This window comes from Myxocyprinus asiaticus, chromosome 19, assembly GCF_019703515.2.
Source record: "Myxocyprinus asiaticus isolate MX2 ecotype Aquarium Trade chromosome 19, UBuf_Myxa_2, whole genome shotgun sequence".
Classification (NCBI taxonomy): Eukaryota; Metazoa; Chordata; class Actinopteri; order Cypriniformes; family Catostomidae; genus Myxocyprinus; species Myxocyprinus asiaticus.
The window spans coordinates 37,672,971-37,693,290 of NC_059362.1; the positions used below are offsets into that span (position 1 = coordinate 37,672,971).

The window sequence follows — 20,320 nt, forward strand, 5'->3', positions numbered from 1 at the left end:
TTGAGTCAGTAATGGAGAGGTCTCGTGTAACAGTCCTAACAAAATGACGGAGGATGCTGCCGCCATAAAACCCGGCATTCTCTAAAATGACTTCAGTGGTAACGTTTTTCCAGTTTGAACTGAGACAGACACCAAATAATGGTTTGTACGTGCTCGTTCGTGAGGTCCGCACGCATGCTCTCGGAGTCGAGACGAACTCCTAAAAGAGATTTACTGGCTGGGGAAAAGTGTGCTTTTCGTCCAGATGACATTAGACCAGATTTTCCATATGGCAAAGCAGCAAGTCTCTGTGTTCGCTCAGTAGTGCCTCTTATTGGCTAGTAATAACTAATCGCTGAGGTAATTCAAAACAAGCACACCGTTCATTTTCAATGGGGTGTGCGCCACATCAATACATTTCGTGAATGTGTGGGGAGCCAGAGACAGACTGAAATGAAGGACTTTAAATTGATACACAGTTCCCTCGAACGCGAAGCTGCCTATAACGTGGTGCAATTGATACATGAAGTATGCGTCCTTCAGGTCTATTGATGCAAACCAGTCCCAAGGATGGATGTGTGATAAAATCTGTTTCTGAGTTAACATTTTGAATGGGCGTGTCGAGAGTGCGCAATTCAAGTGTCTCATAACTAGAATGGGCCGAAGCCCGCCGTCCTTCTCCAGAATGAGGAAATAACGGCTTTAAATCCCACTGTGTGTGTCGCAGTCTAGAGCAGTTTCTCGCGTTTTTTTTTGCGAGGAGACTGTGAATCTCTGCACGCAACACCGGCACATCCTGTGGTCGGACCCCAGATTGCAAAGTGCCGGTGAAGTGAGGTGACTGTCGTACAAACTGAATCGTATGACTGTGCTCGATTGTTATAAACACCCAGTCTGGCACGCTAATGAGGAAATTGTGTATTTTGGCTCGTAACACCGGCGCGTCTTTGGACGGAACCGTGGAAGATAGAACACCGTTGAAATGGAGCGGCCAACAGCAGTTGGAAATGCCTGTAAGGGCTCGCCACATGTACATGTAATGGGACAGAGGGCAATTTGGTTTGTTCATTGTATGATATAATGCTCCGCTCATCATTGGGAAGTGGATGTGCGTAATGTGTGCACTTTGAAGTGGGAAAGATCTACATTTACATTTTTTTACATTTATGCATTTGGCAGACACTTTTATCCAAAGCGACTTACAGTACCCTTATTACAGGGACAATTACTGGAGCAACCTGGAGTTAAGTGCCTTGCTCAAGGACACAGTGGTGGTGCCTGTGAGGATTGAACCAACAACCTTTTGCTTACCAGTTCAGTGCTTTAGTCCACTACTCCACCACCACTCCTCTTTATTGAAAAAGTGTGAGCGTCTCGTGCATGTGCAACTAGCACTGTACTCCTTTTTTTTAATTTTTTTTTTATTGCAGTTAAATTGCCCCATTGAGCAATAACTATGTGCAATACGCAGTTTAGTCTTTCTTATATTTATCCAACACATCCAACCTCTTCCGCCATTTCATTCCTCTGAAAAAAAAAAAAAAAACATTTGCACTGTACATAACAGATTTGTATTTACACTGTACATAACAGATTGTATTAGATTTGCACTACCCATGTGTATGTGTGTATGTATGTATGTGTGTGTCTGTACGTATGTGTATAATTATTTTTTAATTTTTATTATTATCTATGTCTTGCTGCTGTTTTTTTATTGTTTTTGTATTGTTGTACACTGGAAGCTCCTGTCACCAAGAAAAATTCTTTGTATGTGTAAGCATACTTGGCAATAAAGCTGATTCTGATTCTGATGTGATTGAATTGTGAGACACAGAAACAACATATTGAACAACATCTCGTACAACAATATTCCTTTCCCGACAAACAGCAGTGGGGAAGAGGGGAACAGCATTGTGTGTCAGAAGCAGTGAATTTCGTGGCTCGCAGCGCTAAGTCCATAGCGGTGCTGAGCTTTTTGAACGTCTCTGGATCGTAGCTTTGCTCGTCCATTTGCTTGAGGAGCTTAGCTTGGAAAACTTGGAGCAGCGCCATCGCGTGGAGTGCTGAATCTGCTTGGCCCATCGCTGAGTGTGCTTTCCACCCAGTGTGGACATCAGTCAACATGGCATGGAAAGATGTACGGAGCGTTATTTCCACGGATGTGCCGCTACCGCCTCAGGGGGTAGTTGGGCATAACATTTGTCTTCCCCGTGGTCCACTTTAATCACTGTGAGAGCGAGCTGAATAGGGTGCGCGCTAGGATTTTTCAATTTGTTATTAACTTCTGGGAAGAATGTGGCAGATCTACGGAATGCAGTCGCTTGACGGCATCCGTACTGCAAGAACCATTCGTCAAGGTGAGATTTTTCAGGTTTCTCTGGAGGAGACCACTCGAGGTCTTCGACCGCCCTTGAAAAGACGCGAAGCATCTCTTTGTTAGTGGTGCATGCACACTCCTCGCCCTCGCTGGGGGAAGGGGTGGCAACGTCCTCCACTGACCACTCGCCAGATGCAGCGAGAGACATAACGTCATCCCCAGCGACAGAACCACCGAACGTGTGATCCCTCGGGATTCACAGAAGAGGCGGGTGGGAGGGCGCGGGAGGCTGAATCGTCACTTAGAACAAGGGTGATTCGCGAGGGAAGCGTCTTGAGACTCATGCCTTCACAGTGAGGGCAGTCTGTCTCTATGAGAGCTGTCTCTGCATGGGCATAGCCCAGACAGTGAATGCAGCTCTCATGCTGATCTGACGACGGGATGTGTCCCTCGCATAAGACGCGAACACGTAAGCGGCTGTTGTAGTTATATATATATACACACATTTTGGGTAGCCTTCCACAAGCTTCTCACAATACGTTGCTGGAATTCTGGCCCATTCCTCCAGACAGAACTGGTGTAACTGAGTCAGGTTTGTAGGCCTCCTTGCTCGCACACGCTTTTTCAGTTCTGCCCAGAAATTTTCTATTAGATTGAAGTCAGGGCTTTGTGATGGCCACTCCAATACCTTGACTTTGTTGTCCTTAAGCCATTTTGCCAAAACTTTGAAGGTATGCTTAGGATCATTGTCCATTTGGAAGACCCATTTGTGACTGAGCTTTAACTTCCTGGCTGATGTCGGTGATGCTGATGATGCTGCCACCCCCATGCTTCACGGTTGGGATGGTGTTCTTCGGCTTGCAAGCCTCACCTTTTTCCTCAAAACATAACGATGGTCATTATGGCCAAACAGTTACATTTTTGTTTCATCTGACCAGAGGACATTTCTGCAGATTTTTGACCCCACATGCACTTGCAAACTGTAGTCTGGCTTTTTTATGGCGGTTTTGGAGCAGTGGCTTCTTCCTTGCTGTGCAGCCTTTCAGGTTATGTCAATATAGGACTCGTTTTACTGTGGATATAGATACTTGTCTACCTGTTTCCTCCAGCACCTTCATAAGGTCCTTTGCTGTTGTTCTGGGATTGATTTGCACTTTTTGCACCAAACTACGTTCATCTCTAGGAGACAGAATGCGTCTCCTTCCTGAGCGGTATGATGGCTGCATGGTTCCATGGTGTTTATATTTGCGTACTTTTGTTTTTACAGATGAATGTGATACATTCAGGTGTTTCCCAAGGATGAACCAAACGTGGAGGTCCACAATTTTTTTTCTGAGGTCTTGGCTGATTTCTTTTGATTTTCCCATGATTTCAAGCAAAGAGGCACTGAGTTTGAAGGTAGGCCTTAAAATACATCCACAGGTACACTTCCAATTGACTCCAGTTAGCCAATTAGCTTATCAGAAGCTAATTGGCTAATTGCCTAAAAACTTGACATCATTTTCTAGAATATTCCAAGCTGCTTAAAGGCACAGTTAACTTAGTGTACGTAAACTTCTGACCCACTGGAATTGTGATATAGTCAGTTAAAAGTGAACAATCTGTCTGTAAATAATTGTTGGAAATATTACATGTGTCATGCACAAATTAGATATCCTAAACGACTTGCCAAAACTATAGTTTGCTAATATGAATTCTGTGGAGTGGTTAAAAAATGAGTTTTAATTACTTAAACCTAAGTGTATGTAAACTTCTGACTTCAACTGTATATACACATACAACATCACAACAGCTTATATGTATACAAAACTCCTGCCGAAGTGATGCGGGGAATCAGGATGCTGAAGCAGCCCATTTACCAGCGAAGCATCAAGCGGCGAGGCGGAGTAGATGTTCGCCGGAACCATGCAGGGGAGCAGAGAGTCTTCTCGTTGCCGTGCCCACCCGCTGACTCGTGTATGTCAATGGCGATGTAGTAGAAGGCTTCTAGATGAGAGATAAATCGCTGTCTTGAAGGAAGAAAACTCTGAGGAATGGTGTTTACGCACCCACTTTTATACCGGACAGCTTCATGCCTAAAAGTTCAGGGCTTTAACACCATAGCCAATTTTAGAATTGCTGTTATTGTAGAAAGGTTTCAATTAGGTCGTATAGAAGGACACTCCCCATTGCATCAGCTCAGTGACTCAGCGCAATGTCAAGTGTACTGAGTCGTAAAGGAACTGAATTTCTTCACATTCCATCTCTACGTAATAATGTATTTCTTTTCCACAGCATTCATAAAAAAAGTCTGAAATAGTTAATTACAAAAAATACATATTCTCTCATGGGAAGTGAAAGTTACCTTGATATTTTATATTCTTATATTTGGCATACAGTGAAACCATAGATGTGCGAGCCAGGCAAAATCGGGTTGTCATACAAAATTCTCATTCATATCACTCATTATTGTTCAGGACAAAGTGATGTCACATATAACTAAATATTTTTTACCAGTACATTTATTCAGCCATTTACTATTAATAAAAAGAAAACACACAAATAGTTTTACTACTGTCAGAATAGTAAAGTGTCAGAAGTTAGAATCACTCTAATGCCTTATCCTGAAGGTGGATAAGATAACCGTCCAATCAGAAGGCATCATCAAACTGGTGACGTATAGACAGCTTTCATCCAATAACTTGATGTCTAATTACATCAATAGCGGGAGTTGCTGGAATACGGATGTGGGAAAAAATGATGCCGCTGCGATGCCAACGTCACACCCCCCGCCCATTTCACAAGCAAGATGGAAGCTAGTTATCTAGAATATCAAGTTTAGATCGAATGTAAACAGCACGATAAGTTAGCTTTGACAACTCACCGTCTGTAACTGCCATGGTGTCCCGAATGGTCTCTCCATTAACAGCGGCACGATGTCCCAGCACACCTTCTAAGAAAGTTCACTGAACCATGGAAAGTAATTTCTTTGGGCACCGCTTTGTCCAATGGTCGTTTTAACAGATTTGTACTGTGCCCGCATTTATTTATTTATTTTTTTCTTCAAACCTGTACTGTTGTGTGCTGGATACACAATCTGGGAAGTTCTTCTTCTTCTGTGAATTTTATGGCAGATTGCAAACCAACTAAAAAGGTGCCTACTGCCACCTACTGTGCTGGAGTGTGACGAAGATAGAAAAAAGAAGATTTCTTATATTCTATATTTCAGACAATTGTTTCTCAAGGATCTTATTATCACTTTTATTATACTGCCAGTTTCTAATCTGATATTTAAGATATTGAATAAAGTGAATTCTGTGCATCCTTAAGCTTGTAGTTCTCTTATACTATTTTTTCCTGTTCATACTTGGTACTCTTAATTAAAACATGTTCCACAGTTTCCATTAACTGACATGTTTCACATAGACCTGTGTTGTGTTAGCCCATGATGTAAAGTGTTGCATTAAGTTTAGTATGACCCATTCTTAATCTTGTGAATATAATATGATCCTCTCTATTTAAGTTATGATTGATTTTACTTAGTCTTACATTACTTTGTATTTTATGGAAATTTCTGACATGTATCCCAATACTTCTGCCATTTATTTTAGCAAGCTTCTTGAATCAAATGCTTTCCTTCTCCATGCTTAAATTGACTGTTACTTTTATGTTATCCAGTTTAAGTGCTTCCTTGGCCATTTTATCTGCTTTTTTGTTTCCTTGTACCGCCACATGTGCTGGCACCCACATAAAGTGTACCAGATATCCAATCTGCCTTAATCTATATAAAATAACCAATATTTCTGTCAAGATATCACTTCGACATGATTGAAATGTTTGAAGGTTTAAGAGGGATGCCATTGAATCCGAGCAGATTACAACCTTATCTGTCAACACTTCCTCAACTCAACCAAGTGCCATCTGAATAGCGACTAACTCTGCATTGTACACTGATGTCCCATCCATTAACCTCCCTTAGTTTCCAATTTTAAATTCTGGGACATAAAATGCTGCACCTGTTCATCCTGAATCAGGGTTTTTTTTTAACCATCAGTGAACACAGGCAAAAATACATAATGGGCAGTACTAATATGTTCTAATGTTAAAGATTTTATATCACTTCCAATCTATCTGGGAAGTTCGGCGAAACTCCGCCTTTGACATTGAACCTGCCTCAATCCCCAGATGGCCTTGTTTGGCCCAAGGGTAATCAGTGGGACAAAGGCCATTAGCCTTTTGCCATTGGCCTCGAGAAAGCCCCAAGGAGGCACGATGAAGCCCCGGAAGTGACAGTGGGAACACAACTGGCCCTGGAATGCATTAGCATGCCCTCATTTGGTTAAATAGTGGAAATGTGGCTATTTACTCCTGTTGTTCCAAACCTGCATGGCTTTCTTCATTCAGTGGAACACTGAAGGAGATATAAGGAAAAATGTTTGCCTCAGTCACCAATCACTTGCATTAAATGGAAAGAAGATAAGCGTAACTGAAGCTAACATCCTGCCTAACATCTCCATGTGTTTTCCACAGAAGAAAGGAAGTCATAATGGTTTTGAACAACATGAGGGTGAGTAAATGATGACAGAATTTACATTTTTGTGTGAACTATCCCTTAAACAATTGCTTTCAGCTTTCTATCTGTGGCCATTTTCCAGGACATTCAGGATTTTGATGGTCTTTTACATTTACATTTAGTCATTTAGCAGATGCTTTTATCCAAAGCGACATGATCTTTGATGTAGCAGACTTCTAAAGACTAGGATCATTTCTGTTATATTAGCGTCCCTGTTGTGTTGTGTGTCTTATGTTCAAAACCATCCAAAAATGAAACGTTCTGTTCCTGAGGGGCTAAATTCCTGTGACGTCAAACTCGAGGGAAATAATATAGTGACGTGTCAGTCCTGCGGTGGTTTCACCCCAGGTGGCCGATGCCTTGTTCATTCTTAATTAGAAACTGTTAAAGGAAAGAGAACAAACTACAAAAAAGCCCAAGTTTTTAATACGAGCTTCTTTTACACAGTCAATCTCACTAAGCTGACCTTTCAAAAGATGGCATCGGCAAGGAAAGGGCCCTGGTGTTCCAGATGACTTAGTTTTTATATGGCAGAAGGGAAAGGAAGGTTTTGACTTGCTGTTTTTGCAGTGGGGTTGAGGTGTGGAGGTGTGGAGCTGTTACCTTGTGAAGCGCTTTAAGGGTTACCACCCCTCCAGCTGGGTCAAGTAACATAGGCATTAGTCTTGACATAATGAAAGCATGAATGGACAGATGTCGATCCCTTTTGTGTCTGGATGTCAGATGCTTCGAATTATGAGGACTAATACAGGAATGAAAGTAGTATTTAATACACTTAAATTCTATTAGTTAAATTATACAAATAAACTAGATTTCTAAGTTTTCTGAAGAAAGAGCTTGGGTACCTCCTTCAGTGTAAAAGTACAGTACTGTGCAAAAGTCTTAGGCACATAAGATGTTTCTCAAAATCATTTGTCTTAAGATTGCTATTTATACCTTCAGCTTTAGTGTGTCAACAGAAAATAAACATTTTAGACTCCCAAACATTCCTTTTGCAAATAGAATAGAATAGAAGAACAGGGAGCCCTGTAACAGATGGCATGGACATAGAGTCAGACTGGGATTACATGTAGAGACAGAAGCAATTGAGACTAAATAGATAGAAGAACTGTCCATAGCAAAAACATGCAGAATGAGTTTTATACCAAAGTTTAATACTTAGGATTATGACTGATGACTGAGCAAAAAAATTCGCTTGATTCTGAGATAACCTTGGAGGAGCTTGGCAAGGTAATTAATGCCTTGCCTGTAGGCAAGGGGCCAGATGGCTTTGCCGCTGAATTTTCTAGATCTTATGCTACAGAATTGGCTCCACTTTTGTTAGAAGTTTATATGGAATCATTAAAGAATGGGAAGCTTCCGCCAACCATGACACAAGCCCGAATCAGTCTGATTCTTAAAAAGGACAAAGATCCAAGCGAGTGTTAAAGTTACCGTCCAATTTCCCTGATCCAGCTAGATGTAAAAATGTTGTCAAATTCTGGCTAACTGATTAAGTAAAGTTATGACATCTCTTATACATATAGATCAAGTGGGGTTTATTAGGGGCTGCAGCTCTTCTGACAACATTAGGCGTCTCATTAATATCATGTGGTCAGTGACGAATGATCAGACTCCGGTTGCTGCCATCTCACTTGATGCCAAAAAGGCATTGATATGGTAGAATGCGATTATCTTTTTAAGATTTTGGAAATATATGGGTTTGGAAATACTTTTATTGGATGGATTAAGTTACTTTATAGACACCCTGTAGCAGTGGTACAAACAAATGGATTAATTTCAGAATATTTTACTCTGGATAGGGGCACCCGGCAGGGTTGACCTCTTTCCCCTGGAACCATTAGCAGCCGCGATAAGAAGGGAAGATGATTTTCCAGGAGTGATGGAGGGAGGTGTGGAACAAAAGCTTTTACATTATGCAGATGATATTTTATTATTCGTCTCTGACCCTACTAGATCTATGCCTTGCCTCCACAGAATTATCAATTCCTTTTTCTAAATTTTCGGGATACAGAGTCAATTGGTCTAAATCCGAAGCTTTGGCTCTGACAGCGTACTGCCCAGTAACGGCTTTCCAGCCGGGCGTCTTCCAGTGGCCCAAACAGGGCATTAAGTATTTGGGCATTTTATTCCCAGCGAATTTGTCTGAGTTCATTTTGACCCCTTAATAAAAAGGTTTTCGATGTGGGCAGGTGGGCTTCATTACATTTATCTATGATTGGGAAGCTTAATGTTATTAAAATGAATTGTATTCCAAAATTCAACTACTTACTACAGTCTCTCCCCATTGAAGTTCTCCTCTTTTATTATATGGATATGTGGACATATATGGATAAAAGTTGATTCCATGTTTTCATGTGTTGTCTCTGTTCATTTTAATTTTGGAATCAATAAAAATTGTTAATGGCAAAAAAATTAATAAATAAATACTTGATATTGATACATGCCTTAATCTATTTGTCAGATCAGATAGTTACCCTTCTAAATTTTTCCTTATCCCAATAGGACTACACGGATGCCTTGATCTCCAATTACTATGTAAGTTTTGTCCTGGTAAACATGGCATTACCTATAATGTTTTTACTCATTTTGTAAAAATACAATCCATCAGTAATGTTCCGTTTAATCCAATATCTCGTACTCTCTTTATTTCTCCAGCTTTGGCCACCGGTGCAGATAGCCAACTTCTATTTCATTCCTCTCCATCACAGGTAAAGCTCTGCTTTTTTTTTTTTTTTATAAAAGTCCATTCCAGAGGGCTTTAATCCAACATGGCAAGGAGATTTAAGGACATCACTGGGAAAAGTACGAACAGGATGTTTTTATGAAACGCTGTCTAGCACTACAGCATTAAAAAGAGACATGAAAGGGATTGAAGCCAAGAAACTTTTGAATAGTTTTAATTAGGCATTCATTTTTCTTTTGGACTCTTTGGAATTTCTTTAAAAAAAAGTTATTTCTTTGATGTTACTACTTTTTGGCCCTTGCATTTCTGCTTTGGGATCAACTGCTATATGAGATAGTCTATTCATTCATCTATCCATCCAACCAATCCCATTCATCTAATCTAGTTCCATCAATCCATCCATTTTGTCTGTCTGTCTGTCTGTCTATCTGTCTGTCTGTCTAATCCCATTCATGTAATCTAGTTCCATCCATTTTATCTATCTGTCTGTCTGTCTTTCTAATCCCATTCATCTAATCTAGTTCCATCCATTTTATCTATATATCTATCTGTCTGTCTGTCTAATCCCATTCATGTAATCTAGTTCCATCCATTCTACCTGTCTGTCTGTCTATCAATCAATCTGTCTTTCTGATCCCATTCATCTAATCCATCCATCTGTCATCCATCTGTCATCCATCCTGTCTGTCTGTGTCTGTGTCTGTCAGTCTATCAATCTGTCTGTCTGTCTAATCCCATTCATCTAATCTAGTTCCATCCATTTTATCTATATATCTATCTGTCTGTCTGTCTAATCCCATCCATTTAATCTAGTTCCATCCATTCTGTCTGTCTGTCTATCAGTCTGTCTGTCTGTCTGTCTGTCTAATCCCATTCATATAATCAATTTACATCCATTCTGTCTGTCTGTCTATCTATCGTTTACATACACCTTAGCCAAATACATTTAAACTCAGTTTTTCACAATTCCTGACATTTAATTGTAAAAAAAACATGCCCTGTCTTATGTCAGTTAGGATCACTACTTTATTTTAAGAATGTGAAATGTCAGAATAATAGTAGAGAGAGTGATTTATTTGAGCTTTTATTTCTTTCATCCCATTCCCAGTGGGTCAGAAGTTTACATACACTTTGTTAGTATTTGGTAGCATTGCCTTCAAATTGTTTAACTTGGGTCAAACATTTTGGGTAGTCTTCCACAAGCTTCTCAAGATAAATTGCTGGAATTATGGCCCATTCCTCCAGACAGAACTGGTGTAACTGAGTCAGGTTTGTAGGCCTCCTTGCTCGCACATGCTTTTTCAGTTCTGTCCATCAGATTGAGGTCAGGGCTTTGTGATGGCCACTCCAATACCTTGACTTTGTTGTCCTTAAGCTATTTTGCCACAACTTTGGAAGTATGCTTGGTGTAATTGTCCATTTGGAAGACCCATTTGTGACTGAGCTTTAACTTCCTGGCTGATGTCTTGAGATTTTGCTTCAATATATCCACATAATTTTCCTTCCTCATGATGCCATCTATTTTGTGAAGTGCACCAGTCCCTCCTGCAACAAAGCACCCCCACAACATCATGCTGCCACCCCCATGCTTCACAGTTGGGATGGTGTTCTTCGACTTGCAAGCCTCACCCTTTTTCCTCTAAACATAACGTTATGGCCAAACAGTTCAATTTCTGTTTCAGCAGACCAGAGGACATTTCTCCAAAAAGTAAAATCTTTTTCACCATGTGCACTTGCAAACTGTAGTCTGGCTTTTTTATGGTGGTTTTGGAGCAGTGGCTTCTTCCTTGCTGTGCATCCTTTCAGGTTATGTCGATATAGGACTCGTTTTACTGTGGATATACAGTTGTGCTCAAATGTTTGCATATCCTGGCAGAAATTGTGAAATTTTGTCATTGATTTTGAAAATATGACTGATCATGCAAAAAACTGTCTTTTATTTAAGGATAGTGATCATATGAAGCCATTTATTATCACATAGTTGTTTGGCTCCTTTTTAAAGCATAATGGTATCAGAAATTACCCAAATGGCCCTGATCAAAAGTTTACATACCCTTGAATGTTTGGCCTTGTTACAGACACACAAGGTGACACACACAGGTTTAAATGGCAATTAAAGGTTAATTTCCCACACCTGTGGCTTTTTAAATTGCAATTAGTGTCTGTGTATAAATAGTCAATGAGTTTGTTAGCTCTCACATGGATGCACTGAGCAGGCTAGATACTGTGTCATGGGGAGCAGAAAAGAACTGTCAAAAGACCTGCGTAACAAGGTAATGGAACTTTGCAAAGATGGAAAAGGATATAAAAATATATCCAAAGCCTTGAAAATGCCAGTCAGTACTGTTCAATCACTTATTAAGAAGTGGAAAATTCGGGGATCTCTTGATACCAAGCGAAGGTCAGGTAGACCAAGAAAGATTTCAGCCACAACTGCCAGAAGAATTGTTCGGGATACAAAAAAAAACCCAAAGGTAACCTCAGGAGAAATACAGGCTGCTCTGGGAAAAGACGGTGTGGCTGTTTCAAGGAGCACAATACGACGATACTTGAACAAAAATGAGCTACATGGTCGAGTTGCCAGAAAGAAGCCAGTGCCACAAAAAAGCCCGGTTACAATATGCCCGACAACACCTTGACACACCTCACAGCTTCTGGCACACTATAATTTGAAGTGACGAGACCAAAATAGAGCTTTAAGGTCACAACAATAAGCGGTATGTTTGGAGAGGGGTCAACAAGTATTGTGCTCCTTGAAACAACCACACCATCTTCTTCCAAAGCAGCCTGTATTTCTCCTGAGGTTACCTGTGGGTTTTTCTTTGTATCTCGAATATATTTTTATATCCTTTTCCATCTTTATAAAGTTCCATTACCTTCTTTTGACAGTTCTTTTCTGCTCCCCATGACTCAGTATCTAGCCTGCTCAGTGCATCCACGTGAGAACAAACTCATTGACTATTTATACACAGACACTAATCGCAATTTAAAAAGCCACAGGTGTGGGAAATTAACATTTAATTGCCATTTAAACCTGTGTGTGTCACCTTTTGTGTCTGTAACAAGGCCAAACATTCAAGGGTATGTAAACTTTTGATCAGGGTTATTTGGGTGATTTTCTGTTATCATTATGATTTAAAAAGGAGCCAAACAACTATGTGATAATAAATGGCTTCATATGATCACTATCCTTAAATAAAAGACAGTTTTTTTGCATGATCAGTCATATTTTCAAAATCAATGCCAATATTTCAAAATCAATGCCAATATTTTACAATTTCTGACAGAAATACTGTCATATTTCACAGTTGGTGCCATGGATACCCTGGCAACAACAATGCAGGAGAACCAATATGGCTGCTACTGAAAACACTGGCGTTCAACCACACGTTTGAACCTGAGTCGGACCCTGAACAATGAGAGACTCTGGCAGAAGTCACGGATGATGTGTTGCTCGGTGTCTAACGCCATCTTTAGCTTTCTCCACTTTCCATTGTAGGGAGTAGTACTACTTCAATAAGCAACACACACTAAGTATTGTAATGACATTCACTACGCGCAATATAGTGGCATGATACATTTAGTATAACACTCATTTTTTTATTGTGGTACAGGTGCTCATGTGGAAACTGAAACGATGCCTTCAGATTTGCTACGTTACACAAAGCACAATTTTTCACAAGCGTTTTTCGCGCAACGTGCAAACAAGCAAATTCAGAAAGCCAAATTGCAAACATTAAAAAGTATAGTGCGAAACTTAAGACTTGCAAATCTGAAGTTGGGTCACGGAGAGTTGGTATCGATCCATCCTTGATCCTTAGCTTGGAAGCAAATGCAGCCTTGTACTGACCCTCGTTGATGAAGCAGTCCGACTTAAAATGGTTTGCACAAACATATAAGGATTTTCCTATTGTTGTGGGCACATTGCCATCAAAAATAAAACAAATCCACTGGGTCTTCAGTGGCTCAGATGCCGGGAGTACATGAAGACTCTTGTGTTCACTCTTGCAGCCAACAACAGAACATTTGGTGTGTTTACCTCGTAACTGGGACATTCTCGAGTTAGCACAAGCGGTTCTAGCAAGGAGATAAATATGGCGGACTGTGCGCTGCTCGCTCAGGTTTTAATGAGGGTGGATCTTAGCTACTCGGGAGGATCTCTTCGCCAGCTGTGGGCGGTACCTTTTCCCTTTTGATGTCATAAGGGGCTGCAAACCTGAACGGCTCATTCGGAGACGCTGTTTTTTATTGATGGGGAAAGGAAAGAAACGAGGGGATCATCTTTTACCATATTTTGTGGTTGTCTACACACTTCAACCTAAGTGTATGTAAACTTCTGACTTCAACTGTATCTGTCTGTCTGTCTTTCTGATCCCATTCATGTAATCTAGTTCCATCCCTTTTATTTGTCTGTCTATCTATCGATCTGTCTGTCGTTCTGATCCCATTCATGTAATCTAGTTCCATCCCTTTTATTTGTCTGTCTATCAATCTGTCTGTCTGTCTATCTATCGATCTATCTGTCTGTCCATCTGATCCCATTCATCTAATTCGTCCGTCTGTCCATCCATCTATCCATCCATCCATCCATCCATCCATCGTGTTCCTTGGCAAGAGTTTTAGTCAAATAACAATTAAAAAAATGGTTATGATCAATAGTCATGACATTAATGTTTTGCAGGTTGGCTGTTGTTCAGATTGTGGCTGTTGCTTGGAATTCTTACCTCTCCTGGAAAGCCAACAAGATGTTATGAGATGTTCCAAAGTTCCAAATCTACTTCTACCTCACACGGGAACATACTGCTCTATTGTAGTTTTTTTATCTTCAAATAAATATAGTAACAGACTCATCCAGTGATACAGTGTGTACAGTTTGCAAAGGCCAAAGATGACCATTTAATTTAGACTAATATTCTATTAACCTGCTGAATTAACTATTCTAATATTTTGTCATTCTAAATTCTGTAAAAAAAAAATGTATATGTCTGTATTTAATCAATATATTTTGATGATGAATTATGTCCACTGTCTTTTTTGCTGTTTTGCTGGTTGTTTTTATTTTTTTAATGACCAGTTCCCTCAGGTAATAAGAACAGGCCTGTTTATGCTACAGTATGTGACATCATTTTGAGCGTATTTTTTTCTTTGTTTTGTGTTCACAGTGATTTAGTTAAAAAAAAAATGTGATTCATGCACATGTGACGTTTTGTAATAGGGCATTGTCTATAACAGGCTCATTACCTAAGTGTTAATACACTGCTATTTTACAGTTCACAGAACATGCTTTCTAAACATTATGTACCCCGAATCTATCTGGAATATTTATTTCTGGGTAATGTAATATTTTAATCTGGGTAAAGTGTAGCACAGATTAAGATAAAATAGCAAATGCGTAACATATGGGATATGTTTCAGTGTTTGAATTTTGTTAACCCACAGTTAACTTGTCTTTACATCATGAACTCCAGTGAAATTGGTATTCTAGATGATGGTCTACATTTTAAAAAAATCTTGGGAAAACTTGGTCTAAATTTATAGTTTATCATCACCATGTAGAACTACCAGACCCTGTTCTTTGTTGCTAATGGGATTTTGGGCAGCTGTTCTTCAGCTTGACTGCAATTCACAGCTTCAGCCTGCAAATCAGCTTTTGAGTGAACAAAGCTGTCTGGATAACTACAGTGTATCTGCAATCTTTCCAGCAGATGCCATTAATAAGCCCTTTAAAAAGCAAACATCCAATCACTTATTATTATTTGTCTCTTTACATTTATCAGGTAGGTACAGCCATGAATAAAGGGCTAGAGATTTACCTTAACAGTGTACGGCATATACAAATACAGTGGCAAGAAAAAGTATGTGAACCCTTTGGAGTTACTTGCATTTATGTATTAATTTGTCTTAAAATCTGATTTGAAAATCTAAGTTACAGTAATGAACAAACACATTCTTAATGTACTTAATGAATACATAATTTAAACATTCACAGTGTAGGCTGGAAAATGTATGTGAACCCCTAGGCTAATGATGTCAACAAATGCTAATTAGAGTCAGGAGTTGGCAAACCTGGCATCCAATTAATAGAACAAGATTGGAGGTGTGGGTTAGAGCTACTTTGACAAATAAAAAGCACTCAAACATTTTGAGTTTGCTATTCACTAGAAGCATCTTCTGACGTGGACCATGCCTTGCAAAAAAATATCTCAGAAGATCTACAATCAAGAATTGTTGCATTGCATAAAGCTGGGAAGGATTACAGAGTTGTCTCAAAGAGCTTAGATATGCGTCTGTCCACAGTTAGACAGACTGTCTATAAATGGAGATGATTTAGTACTGTGGATACTCTCACTAGAAGTGGCCATCCAGCCAAGATACTCAAAGGGCACACTGCAGAATACTCAATGAGGTAAAAAAAAAAAAAGAACCTGAGAGTGACAGTTAAAGACTTAAAAGAAATCATTGGAACTTGTTAACATCTCTGTTCATGAGTCTACTATATGGAAAACATTAAAAAGGCATGGTGTGCATGGCAGGAAACCACAAAGGAAGCTGCTGCTTTCCAAAAAAAACATTGCTGAGCGCCTATAGTTTGCCAAAGACCACATTGACACTCCACAACGCTACTGGGAAAATGTTCTGTGGACTGATGAAACAGGTTGAATTGTTTGGGAAGAACACGCAGCACTATGTATGGCATAAAAAGTTCACAACAGACATCCTAAGAATATTACTGAGCTGAAGCAGTTCTAAGGAAGAATGTTCCAAAATTCCTTCTGTACATTGTGCAGGTCTAATCCACAGCTACTGGAAACATTTGGTTGAGGTTGCTGGCAAAGGAGGATTGACCAGTTATTAAATCCAAGTGTTCTCTTACTTTTTCCAGCACTGTGAATGTTTACTGGGATGTGTTCAATAAAAGATAAGATCTTAAAAGATTATAATTTTAATATAATGTGATTGTCTCTACTTGTGAAGATGAGATCACATTTTATGACCAATTAATTAAAAAAACTAGCTAATTCCAAAGAGTTCACATACTTTTTCTTGCCCTGTACCTCAATGTGGACCTCCACATGTCTGGTTCATCATTGGGAGCAATTTCCAAACGCCTGAAGGTACCACGTTCATCTGTACAAACAACAGTACGCAATCTCAGCATCTGGCTGTTTTCTCTGCACCTCTCTAAAACATGTTAGTTATTATTACATGCAGTAATTATAATAGTTACAGTAGTTATTAAAAAAGGCAGTATTACCATTTACCAATCTGTACTTTTATAGTGTCCCATAAAGTAAGGTTCTCAAATGTTATATCCTGATGCTGGGGATTTGGCCTCTATATTAATTGAGTCTAAACAGATTGTTATTGCAATGGGTCGCTTAAGGTTTATAACATTGCACTCTAATACAATAGATAAAATGTGGAATATCCGTTTCTATTTTGCATCTAAATAATTTAGATTTCAAAGCATAACTTTATGTACCTAATGAAAAACCACACAGCCATGTTGCAGTATGAAAAACACGTGCGATACCTATTATTGTTATGAATTAGTATAGGATGCTGTGTGTATGTTTACATACCGTATATACAGTATATAGTATTCATGGACACTGCAAAGTGTCATCAAATCTCAAATAATAAATGGACTCTCACTGTCCAAAATAAGCAGAAATATGCACACAGAAACAAACTTTTCCTCGTGTAATTGAATGAATGAGCCAATAAGATCTAGCTGCGTCTTGAAGAATTTCAGAACCTTGGACAGAGACACAATCCGCGTGCGTATCCCCGTCGCGCGCTTCTGCTCTCCTCCTGAACAGAAATGCCCGACCATGCAGAAATCTATCACGACCGCAACTACTCAGCTCTATTAAGGCACATGACAAAAATGAGTGTCTGACAACGAAAGACCAATAACACCAACCGCTGATCACATGTCTGTTACAGCTTTAGTCATACGTAGCCTATTTCCTTCATTTGACACTAAGTTTATGACTTTGGAATTGTATCGAGTTTGCATTATTTGATTGAAAACTTATAGCAGAGACAAGGAAATCGACCAGCACCTTGAGTCTCACCTTGTCTTAGGATCTACGCCACCTTTCTTCCACTCTTCCTTTGACTTCAGAACTGCCTCATTTACAAGCAGTTTATGCACCTCGACTGACGTCAATGGAGCTATCTTGGATGTATATAACCATTCAGCTGGAGGCGCTCCACTCCAATCTCTGGCTGCAAACACTCTTCTTTTACAGGTACTTTTGAAGCAACAGAAGACGAGCGAGTAAGTTACTTTGTATGACTTGCTTTAACTTCTTGGCTGAGACAATTCAAGCTGGTTTGATTTGAGTATAATAGATATTTTATACTGTTTATAGCATATTGTGCAGGGTTTTCTTTATTGCAATTCAGTTGATTATTTCTTTAAGGTTATTATTTATTATCTGTAAGAGTAGGTTAAATATGTAGCTACATCTGCCTAGTTATTTTTTATTTATTTTTTTTATTTTTATTTTTTTTTTATCAAAAAACTTCTAGAAGTCAACTGTATGGGCAAGCTACTAATTTATCATAGTTATTAAACCGTGGACCCATGATCGCGTTTGTATTTTGCTTTTATTCAAAAATTTGCGCATTAGGCTATTTGCTTTTTATAAACGAGTTTAGATTCAAACTTTTTTTATTATTATTTAGCCCGTTTGTCGGGTAACTACCACTGTATTGGCTGATTCTTCAATGTTTGCAAATATATATATATATATATATGTGTGTGTGTGTGTGTGTGTGTGTGTGTGTGTGTGTCTTTAAGAATATTATACTTTTTATAATATTTAATAACATTATACAATATTTTGATATTAATTCATTTTATTTATATTTATTATTTGTGTAATTCTATATATTTAAAATGATATTATAATATATTTTATAATAAATTTTTTAAATTGTAATTATATTTCTACTTTAATATTTTTATTATTTTTGTATTTTTATTTGTGTGTGTGTATATATATATATATATATATATATATATATATATATATAATTATTTTATTTTTTACTAAAAAAGATTTAGAAAATATTTTCTTTTTATAAATGAAACGTTAAATTTGATTCGAATATGAGCTGCTTTAGAAATACACCTTGGTGTTTTCCCTCAGGAACCGAACGGGTGTGTCCAGTATGAAGCCTGTCTCTTTGGTCCTGCTCATAACTTCAGTGTTACTGACCACTCACATCCCGCTGAGTATCTGTCGACCCCGTGATCTGAGCATCCTAGACGGACACGGGTACAGCACCAATCAACTCGACGATGTGCTCTTAAACCGGGCTGGAGACCACGCCATGTCCAGCGACCTCGTGGGTGAGAAGATCCTACAGTATTTGCAAAGAAATCTCGGACCGCAGAAAGCCGGTGTTTTGCATTTCACGCACTTTCCCGCAATAAAGGTGCGCTCTCCGGACGAGGACAACAGCTTGGAGGAGCTCCTAGAGTTTTCCAAAAGGAACGACGATCCTCCGATCTCCATAGATCTCACTTTCCACCTTCTGAGAAACATGATCGAAATGGCACGGATCGAGAATCAAAGAGAACAGGCGGGACTGAACCGCAAATATCTAGATGAGGTTGGGAAGTAGTTGAAGTACAATGAAGACCAATGGTTTCAAACGACGAGGAAAGAACAAGCTCAATGCACTTTCAAAATCCCAATTCTTGCTTTCTTTTTTAAACTCTCGCTAAAGCATACGACACTTACCGATGCCAGGTAAAAGCCTTCTTCTGCTCGACTTACACTCTTAAAAATAAAGGTTCCTCAATTGTTCTTTGCAGCACCTAGTGTTCAGCAAAGAGTCCACAAGAACCATTGTATGGGACATGGGGTTCCTGAGTTTGAGATCTAAACATTAACCTCCTGAGACCAGAGCATGACTGATGTGTGCATTTCCCATTCCCCTTTTTGATTTTTAATTAGTAGCATCTCATAAACATGCAAAAAATAAAAAAATAAAATCTAGAGCAAACAGTTATCCTAAAAATTGATGGCAACATGTATGGACAGCGGGACTCAGTTGCGAAATTTTAAATAATACCAAGCTATAGAAAGTCTGATTTTTCATTAAAAATTTGTTTATGTTTCCAGGAGTGTTGGTTATTCATGTTTTTGAGACATTACAGACATTACATCAGAAATTAGCTTAAATTAATTCTCATTCAAAGTAATGGCCAGCATCATCCAATCACTGCCAACCATGTTAAAATAAAATTATACATTACAAATTCTGAATCTATGTACTGATTACCATTGTCCCATGTCTGCCAAACATGTCGAGTGGTTCAAACATCATCTGCAGATTTTAGGAGTGATTGCACTTAGCATAGGAAAGTTATTGGATGCTCCCTTGCTCCCTACTTAGTGAATGACTTAACCTCCGATGTGCTGTCTCTCTACACTGGTCTCAGAACAATTCGAAATGCACATTATTTTTATCCTAACTCCATATAAAGCATCTGAAAGCACCATTTTTCAGCTTTTGGATGAACCCGTTGATTCTCAATATGATAATGCACAGTAAATATAGCATTTCTAAGGAAAAAACGTGCTAATGTACACATAAGTGTACATTGTGTTTAGCAGCTTAGCGTTTTGCGATAAATTGCTCAAATTTTAAAAATGACATATCGGATGAAACTAGAGACTCTAATGTTTTGACAAAAAAAGTTTCAATGTAAAAACGTAATTAGGTTTTTTACCAGATGTAGTTTTGTTGGTGTTTCCCCCAA

The 20,320-nt window shown here is 38.9% G+C and overlaps 2 protein-coding genes across 3 annotated transcripts in view; both read left to right on the forward strand.

Annotated features, from left to right (window-relative positions):
- LOC127410244 (protein Mpv17) overlaps nucleotides 1-14,826 on the forward strand; it is a 50,619-nt gene extending 35,793 nt beyond the window's left edge. The window contains exons 6-8 of one of the 2 annotated variants that reach the window (XM_051645406.1): nucleotides 9,354-9,386; nucleotides 9,507-9,559; nucleotides 14,216-14,824. In XM_051645406.1, coding sequence (XP_051501366.1) covers nucleotides 9,354-9,386; nucleotides 9,507-9,559; nucleotides 14,216-14,288 — 159 coding nt within the window. In that variant the 3' untranslated portion in view covers nucleotides 14,289-14,824. Of the gene's footprint in view, nucleotides 1-9,353; nucleotides 9,387-9,506; nucleotides 9,560-14,215 lie in introns of both variants that reach the window. The other variant, XM_051645405.1, reaches the window with a different exon arrangement.
- A 2,952-nt stretch (nucleotides 14,827-17,778) lies between these two features.
- On the forward strand, nucleotides 17,779-19,676 carry uts1 (urotensin 1). Its single transcript, XM_051645060.1, has 2 exons — nucleotides 17,779-17,821; nucleotides 18,699-19,676. The coding sequence occupies exon 2, from the start codon at nucleotides 18,721-18,723 to the stop codon at nucleotides 19,174-19,176; it is 456 nt and encodes a 151-aa protein (XP_051501020.1). The 5' UTR covers nucleotides 17,779-17,821; nucleotides 18,699-18,720; the 3' UTR covers nucleotides 19,177-19,676.
- The last annotated feature ends 644 nt before the right edge of the window (nucleotides 19,677-20,320 follow it).